Source organism: Urocampus carinirostris, chromosome 17 (genome assembly GCF_059441175.1).
Source record: "Urocampus carinirostris isolate Australia breed hairy pipefish chromosome 17, RoL_Ucar_1.0, whole genome shotgun sequence".
NCBI lineage: Eukaryota > Metazoa > Chordata > Actinopteri > Syngnathiformes > Syngnathidae > Urocampus > Urocampus carinirostris.
Window position 1 is genome coordinate 31,848,206 of NC_142365.1, and position 24,295 is coordinate 31,872,500.

The following is a 24,295-nucleotide window of genomic DNA, read 5'->3' on the forward strand; positions in this document are numbered from 1 at the left end:
TTTGCCCCTCCAATCTGATGTTTTTGTTTATGATGTTTTAATTAGAGACCGCTGGTATTGTTTTTATTGATGTTCTTTGAATTTCCCAACAGGGGGGAAATGTAAAGTAAGCCATTTTTAGTTGTGTATTTCTCAGATTCCTATGCTATGAAATCAACTTGTTTAACCTGTTTTTCTATTTCCAATATGCAAGTAATCATCAGACACACACACGCACACGCAGTCACGTTCCAAAGATCCATATTTTCAGTCTAATTCCATTGCTTTTAATATGTTTTCAATGTTTTTCTATTGTATGTAATGTAATACTCATGTGCGACTCAGTCCATTCACTGCGCATGTGCGACCTTTCAATAAACCACGCCTACTGACCAGGATGTTGTCAGTTCGGCCTGGGCGGCCAGGCAATATGGCGGCCGAGCCAGGCTCACTGTTTTTGCGCAGTAGTTTTTAAACTTTATAAATGCCTGGACTTGAATATTTATGCCCGCAATGGAGTTATATTAATATATAACTCCGACAGTGTGGTTTTGCATATGGCAACTGGTGTTACCATTCATCATGCGTTCAAAGGAACTCTAAATGCAGGTGAAGCAAAAGATCTGGAGACTAAAATAAAAGAAGAAATCAATAAGAAATGGCTGAAATGCTTGGAGAAACCAAAACAACAGTAGAGTGTTCTATGGGCAAATGAGACAAAGATAAACCTTAACAAGGTTGAGGGATAAAAGAAGATTGGAGAAAAAGGGACCAGCACTTGACCCAAAGCTCACCACATCATCTGTAAAACATGTGGGAGACAGTGTGATGGCATGGGCATACATGGCCTCCAAGGGCACTGGGTCACTTGGGTTGATGACAGTACAACTGATAAAAGTAAGGGCCCGGTCACACAGCCGTTTGCGGCTGAATCACGGCCAGAAATTTCTGCCTGTGAGGCGGACGCTATTGGACGCTTTGTGATCGCCATACAGACGAGATACAGCAGTGCTTGACACGCGGTCAGAAATTCACGCGCGGTTGGCAGCGCAGAAAAGTTTTGTGCTGCTCAATACTTTAGAGCACAGGTACGCAGCCTTTCACAGACGTATCGAGGATGAATCACGGCTAGAAATTTCTGGCCGTGAAGCAGACGCTGTTGGACGCTTTGAGACCGCCATATAGACGAGATACAGCAGTGCTTTACTCGTGGTCGGAAATTCACACGCGGTTGGCCGCGCGAAAAAGTTTTGAGCTGCTCAAAACTTTGAGCACGTGTTAACCGCGGTCGTCACACGAGGTAATGACGCGGAACGACGTGCTCTGGCCGCGGCCAGGGCGTGGTTACACATGGGTAGGACGGGAAATTTCAGCGGGTAATCGTGGGTGGAGCATGGCAATAGCATGTTCTGCGCCTGTATCGCGGTGTTATCACGTGAAATTAGCGTGTTACGCGTGTGACGGTCAAACGCATTTCTCCGCGTATATACAGCGCAATTTGCCGAGCACACGTCAGTTGTGCTCGAGACTTCAAGGGGTGGACATGGATCCCCGTCACCGTAGTGACCTCGTCTTAATCCATTTGTATTTCTTGACATTTATTTACATTTCATAACAAGGAGTCGGATTTGGGCACAACACCGGCTCGGGAGCTTTTATACCCGTGGTCCACACGAGAAATTGACGCGATGAGGAAGCGGAACAGTCGCCGGCGTCTGTTTTGCGGGCATACCACCGATGAACAGCGAGTTGGCCAATTTTGCGAATTTTCCATCGCGGGCAACCACAGGCAAAAAAAAACCCGCAAAATTTTACCCGCGATACAGACGCAAACGGCTTGGTGACCGGGCCCTAACCGGAAGAATTCTATACAAGTATATATTTTCTACCAAGATTCCGCCAAATGCTGAGGAGTTGAACGGATGGGGCTTCATAGTGCAGATGGAAAATGACCTTAAGCATACAACAAATACAACCCAGGAGTTAGTTAATGCAAATAAATGGAATATTCTCCTATGGCCAAGACAGTCGAGCATGTGTTTCACTTGCTCAAGACGAGGAGTATGGCAGAAAGACCCACAAATAAGCAACAACTCAAGGCATAGCTTGCAAATAATACAGTATTTTCCCCTGTCAAGCCCACCTAACAATAAGGCGGCAACAATTACCTGTCGAGTCCAAGAATAAAATATTAGACCCTTAGGCTGACCAAATAAAACAGGCCAACGCGAGAAACAAGGTTTTTACTACTGCAGTAGGGAAAAGATTCTCCAGCTAGCTTGTCCGGATCCTCTTCATCTACTTCCGGTTTCAGTAGTGCATTTATTGAAGAGTCACGCATGCGCATTACATACAATGGAGTCACGCATGCGCATTACATTACATACAATGGAAAAAGACTGAAGTGCGTGGATTTTTGAATAAGACTATATATGTGTGTGAATGATTACTTGTGTATTAAGATAGAAAAACAGGTTAAACAAGTTAATTTCATAGCAAGTTAATTTGTAACATAGGAGTCTGAGAAATACACAACTAAAAGTAGCTTACTTTACATTTCCCCCCTGTTGTGAATTCCGAAGAATATTAATAAAAAAATACCAGAGGTTTCAAGTTAAAGCATCATTAAGAAACACAACAGATTGGTAATTTCATGGAGAGGCGAAAACCTTCAAAAAGGAAAAAAATCCCCTCTTCCCACCCCAGTAGCTCAGGAGGTAGAGCGATCATTTTAGGATTAAGGGATCCCAGTTCAAATCCCGGCTTGTCTGTGTTACATGCCGAAGTGTCCTTGGGTAAGACACTGAAACCCCAATACCCCCAATAAGCAGGTTAGCGCCTTACATGGCTGCACAGATCACGGTCGCTATTGGGAAATGTGAAGCACAATGTAAAGCACTTTGGGAAGTCATAGACTTGAAAAGCACTATATAAATGCAGATCATTTCAGATCATTTCATTTCAGAATGTCTTTTTCTGGAAAAACAGAGTTAAAAAAAAAAAAAAAAAAAAAAAAAAAAAAAGTGGACATCTAGAACGAACAACAAAACCCGCTTATTTTTCAGTGTAGTTCATTCTTCTCAAAAATAAAAACAAATCTCTTCGAACACAAGGTAGTAAGCAATGGTTAACTATAAGGGTCACTGATAGGGACCGCGAGAATTAAAACAAACAAAATAAAACAAAAAGAAAAGAACAGAAAAGAACCCTGCCTACACGGTGGTCTCCACATAGCCTAACCCGCGCCTGGGTGACTTGTTGGCAGTCTGCCGGCTGCGATGTAAGCAGGGGCCGGACTAGCGTTTCCCGCTCGGATCTTCGTGTAGCAGTGGTGTGTACAGTGAGGGGGTTTCCCTCTGGGCTGTAGGGACAAGTCCATTAGACAACGCTGTCTAGGTCGATATCGTCATCAGAGTCTTTGTGGGTCGAGAAATAGTTTGTAATGGTACATATGGGCAACAAACATTCTTGACACCATCCTGAGACCAGCTGCCAGAGTACAGCCAATCGAGCCATCCCTGTTGTACGTCTTTTTCTTGGGCCATGGTGTTCCTGGGATTTTTTATGGTGGCAAAGGCATCAACGATCGTCTCATTCTCATCCTTTTGCAGTGGCCTTAGTGAATCCAGGTATTTTGACAGCCGTGGGGGACGATGAGCAGAACCTTGTAAGGATCTGTCCCAGCGTGGACTGGACTAGGTTTTTCGTTTTACCAGTATCAGATCACCAGGGGTCACCATCTCCTGTGTGGATGAGAGAGATCGAGAGAGAGAGAGAGACAAACGACAGAGACCTACAAATCTTTTTTAAAATAGGTTGTACTAATTAGATATCCTTTATCCCCCCTGTTGAGACATATTATTTCCTTATGGCTGAATTTAACCCCCATTTTTTATAAAAAAGAAATTCGTATATTTTGTTAAATTATCTTTATATTATTAGTGAGGGCAAAATCCCCCGCTTTAAGTTGCACTGAAACTCCTGACCACTAGATCCCAGGACTCCGAATCAAATAAACAATTTATTTTTCAAAATTGTTAGTTCTAAATCTCAAATTTGGCTTTGTACTAGTTTTAGTCACAGAATTTGTTTAACTATTATCATCATCAGAATCACTCACCCTGATTTGAGTGACATGGTGTTTTCTCGTTTATGGATTGGCCATTGTCCAAAAATTCTGTGTGTGTTTCTATTTTCCCTTTTTATTTTTTGTTTTCTTCTCTTGATTTTTTGTATGTGCTATTTTGCTGTTGGTCATCCCTCTCGAGGCATATGAAAAGGGTAGATAGAGAATTAAATCATCAACTAGCCAAATAAAACACTTTTGCTGTTATGATTCACTCTCTGTTCAGCTTTTTGTAAAAATCATAACTAATGCATTATCCTCTCAGGCCAGAATAAGTCTGTTTAAGATAACAATATTTTACAAAGAAGGCAGGTAATTCACGCTCAAGGTGAAAAATGCCACCCAAAAATTTATATGGTATATGGTCATTCTAATTGATTATTGTTAACCTATTTGACAAACATTTCGATTGTTTGATTGTTTTAAATTATAACCTATCCTTTTTGTGTAACATACGGCGGCGCCCTCTGTTGGCTGCGGCTGCATCGGCTCGCTACAACGGGTTAGGTGCAATCGACATTTCGTTCTGTGTACATTGTTACACAGAATGACAATACAAGGAAATTATTATTATTATTATTATTATTATTATTACTATCCGTCCAAAACTTCATAATTTGAATTTTGAAAAACAATTGTTATTATTGAGAAGACAATTTTTCATCAATTGCGGACAAAACTAGAGTAAGATTTTAACCCTTATTATACTGAAGTCTGACCGAAGACATTTCCAGTGTCTCGTTCTAAAGTCAGAATTTACCAGAACTTATTGAGCTGAGCACGCAGTCCTTGAAGTTTGGGAGAAGGATGATAACGAATTTCCCTCTCGAGGGAATGGTATCACTCTCCTCTTCTCAACAAGGTGATACATTTTTGTTATCTGTGTATAATGGGAGACCAAGCACATTCCGAAAACACAGGCCTCCTAACCTCCTCCCAACTGAGTTCAAACTCAGTTCAACTTTTATGAGTATAAGTGAAATAAAACGGCGTATATAATTTTGCAAGATAAATTTATCAATCTTCCTCATGTACGTATACAATTTTTCTTAACAAGACTCTATGTAACTTCAAGCAGACGTATTCTTGAATGTTCTTGGGTTTCCAAGCCTTGAATTGCGTATTCCACAGTACATTTACAGCTTGAATTTTGCTCTTGGCCCATCAAAAGTACTTTTCCAAAATGTGTTCATCTCAAAAATGAAATGAAATGACTCCATTGTCTTTTGTCAGTTCCACTGTAACTGGCTGAAAATCAGTTCAGGGTATCTCCAGTTAGCTGTCCGAAAAGCAGCTGGGGTGTGCTCCATTACCCCCGTGACCTCGCTGATGATAAGTGGCGCAGACAATGGATGAGTGGATGTCTTTGTTAATTTTTCTCAACTGTGTTCCCCATCACTGCAAATAATATTTTGTCCATCTTAATTATGATGCGCCCCCTTTTTGACAGTTTAATATGTCCTTTGGAGAGTCCATTGATTTTCAAACAATGTATTTTCTTTTTAGTGGGAACTTAAGAGTCTTGTTAAGTCAATCAAAATGTTTACGTACTGAGATCTCTTGGTAAATCAGCTGGACTATTCAATGGCCTAATTTTTTTCTCTAAATTGAATTACCATGTAGACATTATCTTAGTTTAATTAGTGTCTATCCATTTAGCTCCTGTGCAATTATATTTTTAAATTATGATGATCTGTCTCAAGATCAATTAATGTCATTTTTAAATTACTATGATCCTTCTTAGGATTGATCAATCTGTTTCTCATTGTCTTCTAAAAATGCTCTTTCCATAGAAATTGTTTCTTTTTAATTAAACCAAACTATAAGTCAGCATTTGTTACAAATTTATTAATCATTTGTCGATCGTAACACGCTCATACTTAAAAAATTAAGTGTGGCATCAGTTGTCCTCCTAGGGGATCTTGTCCTTGGGGCTAAACTCATCAAAATTCCAAACTCCACTGCCTAAACATCAAAAATCTCAAAAATGCCAAATGGAACTCAACGTCAAAACTTTTTAATTGTCATTTCCTCTCTGCTCTGTGCAGCCCCCTGAGGTCCTTTGTGATTAAGGGTTATACAAATAAACATGACCTGGACTGACTATTAATACTTGTGTGTCCAATCATTAAGTGACTGAAACATCAGCCACGTTATTAATGATTTCTAGTCTCAATATTTCTTTTCTATGTTAATACGTTGTTATTTTCAAACTTCTCAAAATTTTGATTATTTGAAACGATTCAGATCACCTGCTCTTTTGTGTGTAATATTCTTTTGAGAGTTATCTGTTATTGAATATAGGTAAAAACTAAGGAAACAATAGATTTCCGTACTAAGCCTCTCCCACATGTGCCACTGTCAATTAATGGTAGTGAGGTTGAACTGGTCCATTCATCGAACGAACGAGAAAATGGACACTAGAATTATTTGATTACCTGATGACCGGTCGCCGTCTTTGCTTTATTAGGAGCAAAACTACATGTCTTAAAGAGTTTTTACCCTTCCACTATTCGCATGTTCAATGAAAAACGATTAGTCTTGTTACTTACATATTCTTTCTTTTTAAACTATTCTGTACGATTACCTTGTATTATACAATACAATATCTCTATTACTCTATTCTTTTACATCTATCATATTATTATTATTGAAAGTTCGGGTGTCAAATGATTTCTTTATATATATATCATGTTTATGGTTCATACTGGCTGAATACAAACACATTAAACATTTTCTTGTTTTTCACCTATTAACGCCCTTAGTCATTGTCATACTGATTTAATAATGTCATCATTGTTATTTACTTACCTGTGTTATTATTACCTGATCATATCCTTCCTCTTCGTTCCATTTCCTGGTTCTCCTATCTTCTGTGATTCTGTTAATAACTTGATTATCTTCAAAATTGATATAGACTTTCTTACCTCCTACATCTTGTCTTTCTCTTTTCTGTACCTCCTTGGTCTGGCCATGGGGGGCTCGCCATGTGGAGTCCAAATGAGATCGGAGGGGCCGCATCTCATTGTTATCCGGCTCTGCCTCTGGGACTTATAAGTAGTGTTAGTGAAGTAGTGTTACTGTAGTTGTACCTTTATGGAATAGTCTTAGTTTATGTTTTAGTTTTACTGCGCTATATTTTTTGTAGTATTTTAAAGTATTTAGGTAGTAGAATTTTTAGTATCATAATACTTTGCCATTGCATTTCTTCTTTCTTTGTAATTAACTGCAAGTGAATGGCAGAATAAGAGAAATTAAACCCGAGAGGCTTAACACGGACCCAAGTGTGGAACAACTTATCTGATTATTTTTCCTACCTCTGTGCTAAGCATCTTCTCCCTATAATATTATTTGTGTATGAATTCTGTGGTATTTCTTACTTCTTCTTCTAAAGCAAAACAATATATTATGTCCATGTTTATTAGCATTTAATTAGATATTCATCCTTGCAAAAATGTTCTTTTATTTTTTTAGCTTTTCCTATAAAAGTACTGTTATAAATGGTAAATGGTCTGCATTTATACAGCACTTTTCAAGTCAATGAAGACCTGCAAAAGCACTCTATAATGTGTTTCATACTTACCCATTCACTTTAGTCATCTAGATTTAACACAGTTCAATGTTGAAAAAGTTAAGTTATTTGCCCAAATCTATGGTATTACAGTTAGTCTCACTTAATTTTCAACAAATGATCTTTTTTAATACTTAAATTACCTTTCCCCTTTATATTTCTCTTTCTTTCTTGTATGCTCTTTGTCTCTCTTTCCCTTAATTTTTACTTTCTTTTCCCCTATCTTTCTACCTTCTTTTACTTACTCTTATCTTTCTGTTTTTGTAACTTCCCTACCTGCTCTGCCAACAATCCACTCTCAACATAACATTCCGTCCTTACGCGCCCTCTCACACTGGCTCTTTAGATCACCAGTTTAATGTGAAAATAACGTATATCATCTCACTTAATTTAAAATTTTCCTTCAAACCAATTAAATCTACTATTTTAGCTTCACCTATTTAATGTGAAAATGACGTATCTTGTTTAGCAACAAGTTATCTTACTCATTTAAAAGAAAGTATTTATTAACGCTTTTTCAATATTTTTGTATAAAAATGCCTTTATCTCAAATTAATCTATTCCAATTCACTTAGATTTTTCCTAGTCTTCCCAGTCCTTAATTTACCAATTTTGAACTGAAAACAGGAATATTTTATCTTTTAAGGTATTATTCTGGCATTACCTTGATTTAACGCATCCAAAATCACTCACTCATATTTTTCCTAAACTTCTCACTCCTTAATTTATCGATTTTCAACTGAAGAAATTCGGAACGCAAAAAAAAATCTCCGGGACTGTGGCCCGCGTTCCCTATGTTGTACACCTTCCGTGTTGAACACCGATTTCTCAAAAAGTCAATTTTTTCGACTCCTTACAATATGTTCTATCAATTCCTCTTAAAACATCCCTTTTTTAAACAATCGCCGCTATTTTTAAAAATGTTTTACACCTTTTAGGAGCACATTCGTTTGAGCCGTTTTTTTCTAAGCGCATGCGCGACACAAAACACACACAGACAGGAAAAAAAAGGTTTATAGGATAGTCGACATGGACAATTCACATGACAACGAATAAGACATACACAGGGCCTAGACAAACGAACTTCAAATTAATTTCAACAAAATTTAGTGATTTAGGTATCCTTTGAATTTTTTTTAAATCTGTGTTTGAATTGAAACGTGCACATTAGCTAAACTTTCTCTCTGCTGAAGCCACGTAGTTTATTTTAATCATTTTTTATTCCGTCATCCCTTTGTAGAATATAACTAATTCCTTTGAATTAGGGGAGTCTACCCTCCTGCGGAACTTAACTGTTTGAAATGTGTATTTTGGCCTAGTGAGTGGACTCTCTTCGTGCAAGTTATTACGTACTTACATAACGTTTAATTTCCCTGACACTGACACACGATCCCATTTAAACTACTAGCATAGTTTAAAAATAAAAGTACCTCTAATTCTTTATTTTGTACTTTCTTGGGTGAACGAATAATATATTACCTATAGGATTTTTCTCTGTCGGGCCACTTGGCCTTTGGCGCACTCTGTCTCACTCACTACTGCCCCCTATCGTTACTGCTGTTTTACTTTAAATGGCTTCTCTTAGTATTATTCTTATTTTATATCAATAAATGCACTATACCTGAACGCCAAGGCCAGCCTGGTTCGGTAAGAGGTGTCGTCTGGGCTAACAGCATGAGCCAGATGAGGAGGGAACATCTTTTTTTTTCCCCTTTGTTCCGGGGCGTGTGTCTCAAATCTCGGGCCGCGTGTCCGTCCTCAATCTGCAGCCATCCGCCCAGAAAAACAACCAATCCCGGGTTTTGGCACCAAAAATGTTGAGTCCAAGGATAAAATATTAGAATCGGCCCCTTAGGCTGACCAAAGAAAACAGGCAAACGCGAGAAATAAGGTTTTTACTACTGCAGTAGGGAAAAGATCCGCCAGCTAGCTTGTCCGGATCTTTCTCATCTACTTCCGGTTGCAGTAGCGCATTTATTGAAGAGTCACGCATGCGCATTACATACAATGGAGTCGCGCATGCGCATTACATACAATGGAGTCGCGCATGCGCATTACATTACATACAATGGAAAAAGACTGAGATGCGTGGATTTTTGAATGAGACTATGTCTGTGTGAATGATTACTTGTGTATTAAGATAGAAAAACAGGTTAAACAAGTTAATTTCATAGCAAGTTAATTTGTAACATAGGAGTCTGAGCAATACACAAAAACTAAAAGTAGCTTACTTTACATTACCGTATTTTCACGACCATAGGGCGCACAGTGTTAAAAGGCGCAGCCTCCGGAGCTGGTTCTATTTCTATGTTTAACACATACATACGTGCACCTGATTTTTGGGCGCGGGTACCCTCTGCTACGGCCGCCATACAACAACACAGACAAGCATTCAAATGTACAAATTTAATAATACAGCGGGAGCATAACTGAATTTGGTTGTGGTTTACTCAAGTATTGACTACAAAGTACTAACGTTATTTTATGATCAATTGGCACAGGCATGGTAAAAAACACGGATGAAAAAATTAATCTTCTAGCGTTGCTGCTTATGGCCGTATGGTGACAGTCAAAACACTTGATGATCCACTACTTAAGTATTTCCTCTGTCCACCTCCCCTTATTTCTGCGGAATTTCAGCCGCCTCTTGTCAACCTGTCAAAGCTTGTTTTTCAGCTTGCGCCACGAGTGGACCATTAATCTTCAATACGCTCGAGGCTGCTTGGTTTTCATGTTCCTCTGCGCGTCTGATGACCGTCAGTTTCAATCACGCTTCATAAAATTTTATCTTTGCCATTTTTAGGGTTGTTAGAACATGTTTTACATGACGCACATGCCTGTTCTTCTATATACATGCCCAAACTTCACTCTTTAGCGTTTTTATGGTATTCTTAAATATGTACGCCTTACAACACCCAAAGGGTGCACTGCCCAAAAGTCAATCACATTGATATGTTATCTGACCGGTACTGCTGGAATGTAAGGTTCAGGAACGGGGCGTTAGCTGTATTTGCGCATCAAAGGTGACTGTCACAACTCCACCACAGGGGGTCTGCCCCTCCAAGTAGACCGGAACCCAGAGCTGGTACACGTCTCACCTCGCAAGGGCAGTCTGAATTTGGACAGCAAGGCAAGAGCGCAAATCCTAACAAGAAGAACTAAACCAAAATCCTGGCCGGTCCTGACCAAGTCTCAGCCCAACGAGCAGCCAGAGAACCTTGCCAACTCAGCAGCCAAGCTTGATCAAGCTAGCAGCCAAACCAGTGGGACAAAGCCAGCGACCTCAGAGAAGCCTCAAGCCTCCAGCAGTCAACACTTCACCACTCTGCATCCTGTGGTCCTCGTCCCAACGGGCTCCCAAGCCTAACAGGATTCCTCATCGCTTTACAGCCGAGGACATAAAGACTGGGCCGTCATCTTCATCGACGCAGAACTGCGCAGAACATCTCGTTGTTGCTAGGTATTGGTATTGATGTGACCTTGAAGGGGGAACTCTATCAAAATACAATAAAGTAATAATCAAGCCAATGTTGTTGTCTATCCAAATGGTGCCAGTTTACGTTCTCAACTTCTAGTTGTCTCTATTTTATTATATTATTGTTTTGTCTTTTATTCGAGCTTCTTCAGTCGATGATTAGTAAAAGAAAAGTCCATAAATCAAGAGTGTGTTTCTTGATTAAAATATATTGAACTATCAAAACAGTAAAAAGAATTCACCTAAGGTGTGTGTAGCCACCCTTCAGAATAAATAAACAAGGTTTTTCATCCGTTTTGCTGACATAATGATCAAAAAACGTATGTGGGGCTCCAAAAAGGCGAGGGGAGTTTTGAAAAGAATAAATCTCTTTAATTTGAATGGTTGATAAATTGTTTGTTAGAATAATTTATTTAACGCACATATTGGCTACACACTATAGCATATCTGTCCCATGTCCAGATGCTGCCATACTTACAAACGAGATAGGGTCCGGACAATGGTTCGTAAGTTGAATTTGTTCGTAAGTTGCTTCAGTGCTATATTTTGTATGGAATGTATGCTTAAGGTTTATAAATTAGGTATAAGGCTTGTATAAATAATCCTAAGGAGCACTGTGCAAGCAATAATATTGAAACAGAGGAGTATCAGACCACTGTAAATCTACCAAGATTGGGCTGTTCCCCTAAACTTTCAGCTCCTACAAAGAGAAAACTGATCAGAGATGCAGCCAAGAGGCCCATGATGACTCTGGATGAACTGCAGAGGTCTACAGCTGAGGTAGGAAGATCTGTCCATAGGACAACAATCAGTCATATACAGCAAAAATCTGGCCTTTATGGAAGAGTGGCAAGAAGGAAGCCATTTCTCAAAGATATCCATAAAAAGTGTCGTTTGCAACAAGCCACCTGGGAGACACACAAAACATGTGGAAGAAGGTGCTCTGGTCAGGTGAGAACAAAATCGAACTTTTTGGCAACAATGCAAGAAGTTATGTTTGGCGTAAAAGCAGCACAGCACATCACCCTCAACACACCATCCCCACAGTCAAACATAGTGGTGGCAGTATCATGGTTTGGGCCTGCTTTTGAAATGAAAAAAAAAAGATCTTTATTTATATAGCGCTTTTCAAGTCAAGACTTCCCAAAGCGCTTTACAGTGTACTTCACATTCCCCAATAGCGGCCCTGCAGCCATGTAAGGCTGCTAACCTGCTTACTGGGAGCATTAGGGGTTCAGTGTCTTACCCAAGGACACTTTGACAGGAGCCGGGATTCGAACTGCGATCTCTTGATCCCAAGACGAGCGCTCTACCTCCTGAGCCACTGCCGCCCCTTTTCTTCAGCAGAAACAGGGAAGGTGGTTAAAATTGATGGGAAGATGGATGGAGCAAATACAGGACCATTCTGGAAGAAACCCTGATGGAGTCCGCAAAAGACCTGAGACTGCGACTTCCTCCTTCGTGGTATAAAGTTGCCGAAAAAAAGCAATACAACCATTTTCTCAACCGCATCAAGCTTACTTATTCCACTTTCATTTCAAAAGGAACGACTCGCCTCTTCTTTACACTTTACAGCAACCATATTGAATGGATGCACTTTTCTTGGATGCATTTTAAGACTTTTCAAGGAACCGCGGGAGCATCCACTTTAAAACCATCTGATTTCAAACTGTTGAGAATCGTTAAGTACTTTTGTAGCAGACTTTGCAGTTGACCACTGAATGACCTTCACAAATGTACATTAGATTTCTTTTATTTACTATTCTTGGTTTACACGGATAAAAATGTTTACTTGTAAACTTGATTTCAATTTATTGTTTATTTTATATCTTTAAAAATGTACAGCTATTTATTCATGGATTTATGTATTTTCTGATAGAACACTGTGCATAGTTGGTTTAGGGCATTTGTATTTAATTTTTGTACGAATCCACAGTATTTCCAATAAAATGTGTTTTTTTTTAATAGGACCAATTTTCTTGTGTTTATTCTAATTTTCTACATAATTGAATCAACTTAAGAAAAATAGGAAAGAAAGATAAACGAAAAGGGAAAAAAGAAAAGCCACTAAAAAGAAAATAATAGTTGGTGACTAGTCGACTTAGGTGACGTATGCAACTTCAAAATATTTTACTTGCTGACCCCGTCTTCGGGCTGAAATCATCATTGCAGCTTCTTTTGCAAGTATGTGGAATAAGATGTGCACGGATAAACACTTTCCTTGTTAATCCTTTTAGGGGTTTGGGTTGGCATTTGGTCTGTATTTAAAACTGTCCTTTTTATACTTTTTAACATTTTCATCCTACAATTAAAGAAAACCACGACCACACGCATGATACCACCCTACATGACCCACCCACCCCTGCCTCCTTCCCTTCAGCGTAATGCGCTTTGTGGCCAGGACACCAATGATAAAAGTAAGATAAAAGCAGAACGATGTGGTGAAATATATATATATATATATATATAAAACAATTCTTTGAATTCAGTTGGTAATTGTTAACACATACTCAATGGAGAAAAAAATAATTTCAAACTTTTTTACGACATCTCATACTACGCACCCCACCTTTAATATAGTCGTTAGTTGCACACTACCTGACACAGATGCTGGCCATACAAGTGAGGGACGCATGACGTAGATCCAGGTCTGCCTGAGATGGGGCACTGTAATGCAGAAGGATTCCGCTTTTCCCAAGCAGATAGTCAAGGTGCTGATAAATTTTAAAATATAGGGAGAAAAATGAATAATTGTGTCACAGCAGTGGCAGTGATGGCATACTTTTTTAATGAGGCACCTGATTGCAGTGCGCTCCATTGCCATAGATGACGGTAGCGAGCGCCTGCAGGATGCCAAGATGTGTCCACGTGCTGCAAACTTTCAGGGCCACTGTCAAGTAATTCAGAAGATTGTCCAGCGTTTCTTCGTCCATTATTACCTAAAAAGATTTTCATCAACAATATCTCAAGCTCTGTCAAGCAGATGTTGTTAAATATGTTATTGTCTGCCAACAGTGACAATGCTGATTAGAAGCGAAATGATTTTAAACGTTGCTGTATAAAACTTGTCATACAGCGTACAAGATTTAAAACGATCCGAAAACTTACAGGCAAAATGTATAAGTTGACTGGTAATGCAAGGGATGGAAAAACAGAGGAATAAGGGAAAAAGGAAGAAAACAAAACAAAAAGTAAAAAAAAATGGAAATAAGATTAAAAGGGAAAACAAAGATAAAAAAGGGTAAAAGAAAAAAGAAAAAAAATGGATAAAAGTAAGAAAACCAAACGAAATAAAAGAGAAAGATAAACGAAAAGGGAAAAATAGGAAAGAAAGATAAACGAAAAGGGAAAAAAGAAAAGCCACTAAAAAGAAAATAAAGAAAGTAAAAAGAAGAAAAAAAGAACAGGGAATAAAGAGAACAAAACGAGAAAAGAAAAATGCAGGAAAACAGAGGGAAAAAACAAAAATGTAAAGAAAAAGGGGCAAAAAAGGGGTTTTGGGGTAGCAAGATGAAGGAGAATTAGGCTTGGAATCAACATTTCTTTTTTTTACCACTGAAAGGCAATACAGAATAAAAAGCCCACATAGATTATTAACTTATAAATTGTGTGTTTTTTCAATGAATTGGTATATATTTTTATTCTTAAATCTTATTTTGTGTGGGAAATTATAAAAAAAAAATTCAAGAAAAGAGAAATGTTTTTATGAGCACTTTATGTGTAAACCCTGCTCTTCCCGAACTCGATACGGACGCTAATTCTGGTGGCCTCCAAGTCAATTGAGGTTGAGAGCCCTGGTTTAGAAGAATTAATTTATCAATATTTGAAGAAATAGTCAATTAATTACCTTGAGCTGGTTGAGGAGGTGATGCACGAGCTTGCAATACTTGACCACCAAATGTGCTTGACTGGCCGGTACAAGGCGGCTGGCATTCACTAGCAGGATACAAACATCCTGAAATTAAATCGGGTGAAACATGAATTAATAAAAGTGGCACCAGTGGCAGTTTTAGGCACGGGCAAGGCAGGCAGCCACCTGTGGCAGGATTTAAACATGTCACATCGTGCTGCACATTTAACTGAATTGTGTGAAAAAGATAAATATTTGATATAAAATTGATTATGAGGCCCACTTAGGTGAAATGGTTTAGTCTTGACTGTTTGTTGTGAGTGGCAGGTGAGGGATGGGCATTGGTTTACCTTCAAGACGAGTGGAAAATAAACAGAGATGGAAAGAAAACGTACTAAGACATCCAGGGCCCTATTTAGAAAAAAAGAAAAGAAGAGGAGAAATGAAATAAAGTTATGCAACTAGTTTTCTTTATGTGATTAGGGATGGTCAGTATCCATGTCATTAATGAAGGGCTAATGATAATTTTTGTGGTATATGTTTGATGGCCTTCTTGATATTGTGCTTGTTATGCTTATACAAAAAAATACTAATTTAGTTTTTACCCAGCAAACAAGCAGCCTCATTTCACCTTTTGTGCATTACCACAAAACTGTTACAAATTCAGTCATTAGTTTCTTTCCATCATTTGAGTTAACGTAGTTCCCCCAGACCTGTATTATTCAATGAAATGTTCATATAATCCAGGGGTGGCGAACAACTTTGACACAGAGACGAAATTTTTACTTTTTCACACCTCGCACTGACCTGCCATGAAAGACAGACACACACACACACACAATTAAAAACATTATTTCCCATAACACACTCCTCTCCTTACAATACAACAAGTATTGTTCTTATGTTGATTTCAAAGAAAGTGTCCACACTCAATACACACAAAAAAAACTAAACATGAAACAAGGCAAAGAGCCACAGTATATAGAAAATATGATGAGGCAAAGAGCCGCATTCTTATTGGCAAAGAGCCGCATACGGCTCTAGAGCCATGTGTTCGCCACCCCTGATATAATTCAGGTAGTTTAGACGACGAACATTCGCTATTCACTACAGTTCGGTTTCATGACAAAGCTAGCCTGGCCAGGCATAACTATAAGTGTTCCAAGCTTAGAATTTGAGAAAGACAGTAAGGAACTAATTGTTCCACTTTTAATTAACAGCCTATAGTCTGATGACAAACATTTGGCATGTAACGACTGGAATTTTACCTAAATTTTAATACACTGTTTTTGATCATTTCATAGTAGGACTTTATGAGTTACCAATGTTCCACTGTTTTTTGTTCTGACTAATGTGCTACTATGCTGACTGATAGGAATGCCTGAAGCTGATCGCAAATTAAGCCCCACGGCCCACTGGGATTCGTCAACCGACCCTTTTTAGTGGCACTCACCTTTAAACGCACGATTCGAACTGAGCTGGTTCGCAGAGGAGCCACTAAATTGCCACCTGACTTTGTTTTCCGTCTGAATGAGAATGATGGGAGAAGGTGCCACCACCAATATTTAATTAATTAAAAATACATTGTTAGTTAGTCGAGAAACAATGGCAAAAAGTTGGCATATGTATTCCATGGCGAATAGCAGCCTAATTTGATTCTGCTGCAAATTGTTTTCCAAGAGGAATATTCTTTTAACAAATTCAGGAATGAAGAATCGGAATCATGTGAGCACTTGTCTCACATCACATGAAAACAGTCAAGTATACCTCAATTACATGAAAGCATGGAAGGAACTGGCAGTGAGGTAAAGAAGTGGGGAAACTATTGATAAGCAGGAAATGGCACTTTTGGTGGCTGAGAGGGTTAAATGGAGAGTAGAGATGACAAGTCTGGCAGTTCAAAATTTGGCTCTAAGGGGAAACACTCTTTATACCATCAAATGGGAGGTCGAACTCATGGCCAGGTTTGACCCAATTATGAAAAATCAACTTGACCATGTTGTAAGAGGAACAGCAACTCACAACAGCTATCTAGGCCATCCCGTACAAAATGAGCTGATTTATATATATATATACACACAAAAAAAAAAAAAAAAAAAAAAAAAAAAAAGAAAGAGAGAGAAAGAGAGAGGAGAGAGAGAGAGAGAGAGAAGAGAGAGAGAGAGAGAATGAGGAGGAGAGAAAGAGAGAGAGAGAAAGAGAGAGAGAAAGAGAGAGAAGAAAGAGAGAGAGAAAGAGAGAGAAGAGAGAGAGAAAGGAGAGAGAGAAAGAGAGAGAGAAAGAGAGAGAAAGAGAGAGAGAAAGAGAGAGAGAAAGAGAGAGAGAAAGAGAGAGAGAAAGAGAGAGAGAAAGAGAGAGAGAAAGGAGAGAGAGAAAGAGAGAGAGAGAAGAAGAGAGAGAAGAAGAGAGAGAAGAAAGAGAGAGAAAGAGAGAGAAAGAGGAGAGAGAGAGAGTAAAGAGAGAGAAAGAGAGAGAAAGAGAGAGAAAGAGAAAGAGGAAAGAGAAAGAGAGAAAGAGTTGAGAGAGAAGAGAGAGAGAGAGAGAGAGAGAGAGAGAGAGAGAGAGAGAGAGAGAGAGAGAGAGAGAGACTTTATTCATCCCAGTAGGGAAATTCACACTTCCAACAGTCTACCCCGTTGTTGAGTGGCAAAATCATATCTGCCCTAGTGGAAGACATCAAAAAGGCCGTTTTATTTTATTTTTTTCAATAATTCTGAACTGCACTCCAGATATAAGCCACACAGCCCAGTTGAAAGTTGTCACTGGAGTGGTGTCACTGTTGGTGAAAGCCCCACATCAAGGGATTTTTAAGGCAGATGAGTCCCACAGGCCACCTCTTGACATCCATGATACTGACAAGACTTGATGAGTTGGGAATTCCTTAAGAAGACTGCAAGGGACAGTCATATGACAATGGGTCAAACATAAAAAGGAAAACAAAAGGGAGTTCAAGCAAGAAATAATAGGAAAGTAATCCCAGAGCTTACTTTCTACCATGTGGAGCACATACATTAAATTTAGTTTAATGTAATGCTGCTAAGAGATCCGTTGATGCCATAAGCTACTTGGGTGTCCTGCAAAAGCTTTACACTTTGTTTTCAGCCTCCACCCAACAATGGGCCATACTGAAGAATCATGTGAGCATCACCCTACAAATGTGGGCAGAAATAGTTTGGAGAGCAAGATCAAGAGTGTTGAACCCATTGTATACCAGAGAGCTGCCTAGAAAGATGCTTTAATCGAGGTGAGAGACAACACCAAAGACCCTGTTATAAGGACTGAGGCCTAGACTTTGTCTGAAAGTCAGGTCATACCACTTTAACATCTGCACAGTTGTTTGGTATGACATTCTATCTGCAATACAGCATGTCAGCAAACTCAAAAACAACATTTGCATTGACATAGTATTTAGTCTTTTAAAGAAGACAGAGCAGGGTCTCAACAGGTGTTGGTGGGGGTCTCGCCCGGGGAGTAATTTAGTGTAGAACCACCACTGCACAAAAAAATAACACTTTTCTTGTAGAGGATACAACGCATCAGATAGACAAGGTGTATTCTAAGAGGTTGACCGATTATTGGGCATGTTGATTATCGGCACTAATGTTTGGGAGTTTGAAGGATATTGGTACCAGCATTTTTTTTGTTCGACAGGACAATTATTAAGCCTAACATGCAGCTGAGCCTTTCTCTCCCCCGCTGTTTACTGTAAGTTTTTATGTACCTTTATGAAAGTTGCTGCTAAGCCTAATTTTATTTCTTACACTGTTAATGTTTGGTTTAAGGGAAAGATTACTCATGTTAGTTGTGTTGAAATTCAAATGTATTTACTGTAAAAAGGTTTCAGAGGTCTATTAAAGTTCTCTTTTAACTTATAATAAATATTTGTTTCTTTTTACATTATTAAAAATTTCTGACGCCAACTTATAAGCTTTTACAGCAAATGAATATCGGCTTCAAATATCGGTCATCGGCCTCCCCTTAAGACTAACAATCAGTATCGACCCTGAATAACCCATAGATAGATAGATAGATAGATACTTTATTCATCCCCGTAGGGAAATTCACACTTCCAGCAGTCTACCCCGTTGTTTATTAACAGATGAACATGATGCCCTAGGGGTGCTTGTAGCGAAGTGGATGACGTCACGCCAGTCCAAAAATTCGACATCCCTGCGGCAGATGGAAAACTTTTCTTTGTGAAAATCCAGGGATACACCACCTCGTGTTAGCAAGTCCACCTCCTCTCCGATTCCCCCCGGCTTTCGTGTCTCTGTTTAGCGGCGTTGAAGCCGGATTGCTCCAGGTAGCTCCGGGTGGCTACACGTTAGCGTCCGGAATGCTAAACGTGAGCCACGTTTCCGCAAAACACAGCAACTGCGCTCCCTGTGCGCTTCGATGTTTTCCACCAGCACTCGATGATCTTATTTGGTCGTGAGTTCGCATTTACCATGATTACGGATGGTACCGAAGACTTATAACGCCGCTAGCCGCTTCGCTAGCTCCGGCTTTTCTTCCACGATAGGCCCCTTCATCACGCCGGCACGAGAATTTTTCAGGGCAAGGAGTTGAAATTCCTTGAATACACACATTTCTTGTGCGTTAAAACCCATGTCCATAGGATAGAAGTAATCCATAGTGTAGTTGTCAAAACGGGAAGAAAAAACACCGAAGATGGGAGCAGACAATAAAACAATAGGGCAGCTGCTGGAAAAGGCAGCCGCTCGTGGCAGCGCCGCTTTGAAGTCAACGGTTCAATCCCGACTATATTCTGTTGCTATTTTTATAGAATTAGGGAAAGCTTTCCACACAATAAATGACAACATAAAAGTTACAGCAAAACGGAATACGAGGAATTGCTCATAACTGGGTAAAATCATATCTCTCAAATAGACAATTCAATTCAGGTCTAATAAGCATTAGCTGTCGAGTCTCTCAAGGGTATGTGTTAAGATCTTTTAGTTTTTTTGTATATAAAAGGCTTGTAAAATGTTTAATTGAAATTAAAATATGTTCTATTCGCTGACGCCACCATTATATTAGGCTCAGGTACAAATTTCACAAAAATTGCAAGGAGAAAATGCTGTAGAACTTATTGTAAAGGAATGGTTCAACCAAAACAAACTCTCAATAACTGTAAAAAAAAGGTTATGGTATTTGGGAAACAAATAACCGACCTCAAAATACAAAAAATATAGGTACTGTTCAAATCGAAAAGTTAGACTCTAAGTTTCTGGGAATGATTATTAGCCAAGATATTAGCCAGAGGGACCCCATAAAATTAGCATACAATCGAAAACAACCTGATTTAAAAACGTCCCTAATTTACATCAATTTGAAAGAAAAAAAAAAAAAAATATATATATATATATATATACACTGGACTGTCTCAGAAAATTAGAATATTGTGATAAAGTTCTTTATTTTCTGTAATGCAATTAAAATAACAAAAATGTCATACATTCTGGATTCATTACACATCAACTGAACTATTTCAAGCCTTTTATTATTTTAATATTGCTGATTTTGGCTTACAGCTGAAAAAAAACTCAAAAATCCTATCTCAAAATATTAGAATACTTCCTCAGACCAAGTAAAAAAATAATTTTATAACAGCAAAGCTAAATCAAACATTTGAAAATGTCCATTGATGCACTCAGTACTTGGTTGGGAATCCTTTTGCACGGATTACTGCATCAATCCGGCGTGGCATGGAGGCAATCAGCCTGTGGCATTGCTGAGGTGTTATTGATGCCCAGGATGCTTCGATAGCGGCCTTCAGCTCATTTGCATTTATAGGTCTGGTGTCTTTCATCTTCTTCTTAACTATACCCCACAAATTCTCGATGGGGTTCAGGTCAGGGGAATTAGCAGGCCAATCAAGGACAGTGATGCCATGGTCAGTGCACCAGTTACTGGTGGTTTTGGCACTGTGGGCAGGTGCCAGATCATGCTGGAAAATGAAATACTCATCTCCATAGAGCTTTTCAGCAGATGGAAGCATGTAGTGCTCTAAAATCTCTTGGTACACAGTTGCATTTACTCTGGACTCGACACAGTGGACCAACACCAGCAGCTGACATGGCTCCCCAAACCATTGCTGACTGTGGGAACTTCACACTGGATTTCAAGCAACTTGGATATTGCTCTTCTCCAGCCTTTCTCCAGACTCTGGCGCCTTGACTTCCAAATGAAATGCAAAACTTGCTTTCGTCTGAAAAGAGGACTTTGGACCACTCTGCAACTGTCCAGTGCTTCTTCTCCATAGCCCAAGTCAGACGCTTCTTCCGTTGTCTTGAGTTCAGAAGTGGCTTGACCATGGGAATACGGCTATTGTAGCCCATTTCCCGGACACGTCTGTGAACTGTGGCTTTTGATACCTGGACTCCAGCTTCAGCCCACTGTCTTTGAAGCTCCCTCAAATTCTGGAAGCGGCTCTTCTTCACAATTTTGTTAAGGCTGCGGTCATCTCTCTTGGTTGTGCAGCGTTTCCGGCCACATTTTTCCCTTCCAACAGACTTTTTGTGGATATGCTTTGAAACTGCACTCTGTGAACAGCCTGCTCTTTGAGAAAATTCTTTTTGTGTCTTACCCTCCTGATGGAGGGTATCAATGATGGTCCTCTGGACAGCAGTCAGATCAGCAGTGATTTAGTTTACTGAACCAAGCTGAGTGTTTTTAAGGCTCAGGAAACCCTCGCAAGGTGTTTCGAGTTAATTAGATGATTCAGGTGATTAGTTGAATAGCCTACTTGTATACTTTTTCATGATATTCTAATATTTTGAGATAGGATTTTTGAGTTTTCTTAAGCTGTAAGCCAAATTCAGCAATATTAAAATAATAAAAGGCTTGAAATAGTTCAGTTGATGTGTAATGAATCCAGAATGTATGACATTTTTGTTTTTTTAATTGCATTACAGAAAATAAAGACCTTTATCACAATATTCTAATTTTCTGAGACAGTCCAGTATATATATACAGTGGAACCTCGGTTTTCGAACGCCTCTCAGTTCGAACAAATTGGAGTCCGACCAAAAATTTCGAGAAATTCTTGCTTCGCTGTTCGGTCAAAAAAATCGGAGTTCGAGCGCCGGTAATGCGTGAGTGCGTACGCTAGGGTGCGATGCTGAGCGTCGTACAGGTGTAGATCGTTCTTTTCGTGACCAACTGTTATCACGTGCGGACGTGCTTCGTTTTGCTTTCGCTTTTAATATAGGTGTACGAAGTGTTTTAACCCCTAATTATGCCTCCGAAGAAAGTCAGTGCAAGCAGCAAAGTTGCTACAGGTGAAAAAAGAAAAGTAGTGCGTACCACTATTGAATTTAAGAAAGAAATAATAGCAAAATATGAAGGAGGTGTGCGAGTGTCTGATCTTGCCTGCACCTTCTGCTGACCACCACAAAGGTAAGAAATCCTATTCATAATTTTTTTCTTTATCTTTTTTTTTTAATTTTTACAAGTTCATGTTAGCGTAATCTTTCATATGGAGGATTACGATAACGGGAACGTACGATTAGCCTGGGTTAGCTTTAAGTTTACGTTAAACATTCAAGCTAAACATTCAGGGTGTTGGAACGGAGCACAACATTGAGGGTGTTGGAACGGAGCCTCCTTTCCAATGAACCGCTTACCACTTGTTGTGGAGACCCGGGTGCTAAATGACTTGTGAACGACCTGATTTTTTTTATTTTTACACGTTCATGTAAGCGTAATCTTTTGTACGGAAGATTACGATAACGCGAATGTACGATTAGCCTGGGTTAGCTTTAAGTTTACGTTAAACATTCAAGCTAAACATTCAGGGTGTTGGAACGGAGCCCAAAATTGAGGGTGTTGGAACGGAGCCCCCTTTCCAATGAACCGCTCACCACTTGTTGTGGAGACCCGGGTGCTAAATGACTTGTAAACAACCTGATTTTTTTATTTTTACACGTTCATGTTAGCGTAATCTTTCGTACGGAAGATTACGATAACGCGAACGTACGATTAACCTGGGTTAGCTTTAAGTTTACGTTAAACATTCATGGCAAACATTCAGGGTGTTGGAACGGATTAAAACGATTTACATTATTTGTAATGGGAAAAATGATTTCGGTGATCGAACAAATCTGTTTTCGAAGAGGGTTCTGGAACGGATTATAGTCGAGAGGTTCCACTGTGTGTGTATATACAGGGAGTGCAGAATTATTAGGCAAGTTGTATTTTTGAGGATTAATTTTATTATTGAACAACAACCATGTTCTTAATGAACCCAAAAGTCTCATTAATATCAAAGCTGAATATTTTGGAAGTTGGAGTGGGGCTTTTTTAGTTTTAGCTATTTTAGGAGGATATCTGTGTGTGCAGGTGACTATTACTGTGCATAATTATTAGGCAACTTAACAAAAAACAAATGTATACCCATTTCAATTATTTATTTTCATCAGGGAAACCAATATAACAGCTCAACATTCACAAATATACATTTCTGACATTCAAAAACAAAACAAAAACAAATCAGTGACCAATATAGCCACCTTTCTTTGCAAGGACACTCAAAAGCCTGCCATCCATGGATTCTGTCAGTGCTTTGATCTGTTCACGATCAACATTGCGTGCAGCAGCAACCACAGCCTCCCAGACACTGTTCAGAGAGGTGTACTGTTTTCCCTCCTTGTAAATCTCACATTTGATGAGGGACCACAGGTTCTCTATGGGGTTCAGATCAGGTGAACAAGGAGGCCATGTCATTAGTTTTTCTTCTTTTAGACCCTTTCTTGCCAGCCACGCTGTGGAGTACTTGGATGCGTGTGATGGAGCGTTGTCCTGCATGAAAATCATGTTTTTCTTGAAGGATGCGGACTTCTTCCTGTACCACTGCTTGAAGAAGGTGTCTTCCAGAAACTGGCAGTAGGACTGGGAGTTGAGCTTGAGTCCATCCTCAACCCGAAAAGGCCCCACAAGCTCATCTTTGATGATACCAGCCCATACCAGTACCCCACCTCCACCTTGCTGGCGTCTGAGGCGGACTGGAGCTCTCTGCCCTTTACCGATCCAGCCACGGGCCCATCCATCTGGCCCATCAAGACTCACTCTCATTTCATCAGTCCATAAAACCTTAGGAAAATCCGTCTTGAGATTTTTCTTGGCCCAGTCTTGACGTTTCAGCTTGTGTGTATTGTTCAGTGGTGGTCGTTTTTCAGCCTTTCTTACCTTGGCCATGTCTCTGAGTATTGCACACCTTGTGCTTTTGGGCACTCCAGTGATGTTGCAGCTCTGAAATATGGCAAAACTGGTGGCAAGTGGCATCTTGGCAGC

The 24,295-nt window shown here is 39.4% G+C and overlaps 1 protein-coding gene across 1 annotated transcript in view; it reads right to left on the reverse strand.

Annotated features, from left to right (window-relative positions):
• heatr6 (HEAT repeat containing 6) overlaps nucleotides 1-24,295 on the reverse strand; it is a 91,982-nt gene that overhangs the window by 52,044 nt on the left and 15,643 nt on the right. The window contains exons 2-4 of the mRNA XM_088320732.1: nucleotides 14,999-15,106; nucleotides 13,950-14,090; nucleotides 13,750-13,865 (exon numbers count right to left, since the gene is read on the reverse strand). Of these exons, the coding sequence (XP_088176858.1) occupies nucleotides 13,750-13,865; nucleotides 13,950-14,090; nucleotides 14,999-15,106 (365 nt within the window). The remainder of the gene's footprint in view (nucleotides 1-13,749; nucleotides 13,866-13,949; nucleotides 14,091-14,998; nucleotides 15,107-24,295) is intronic.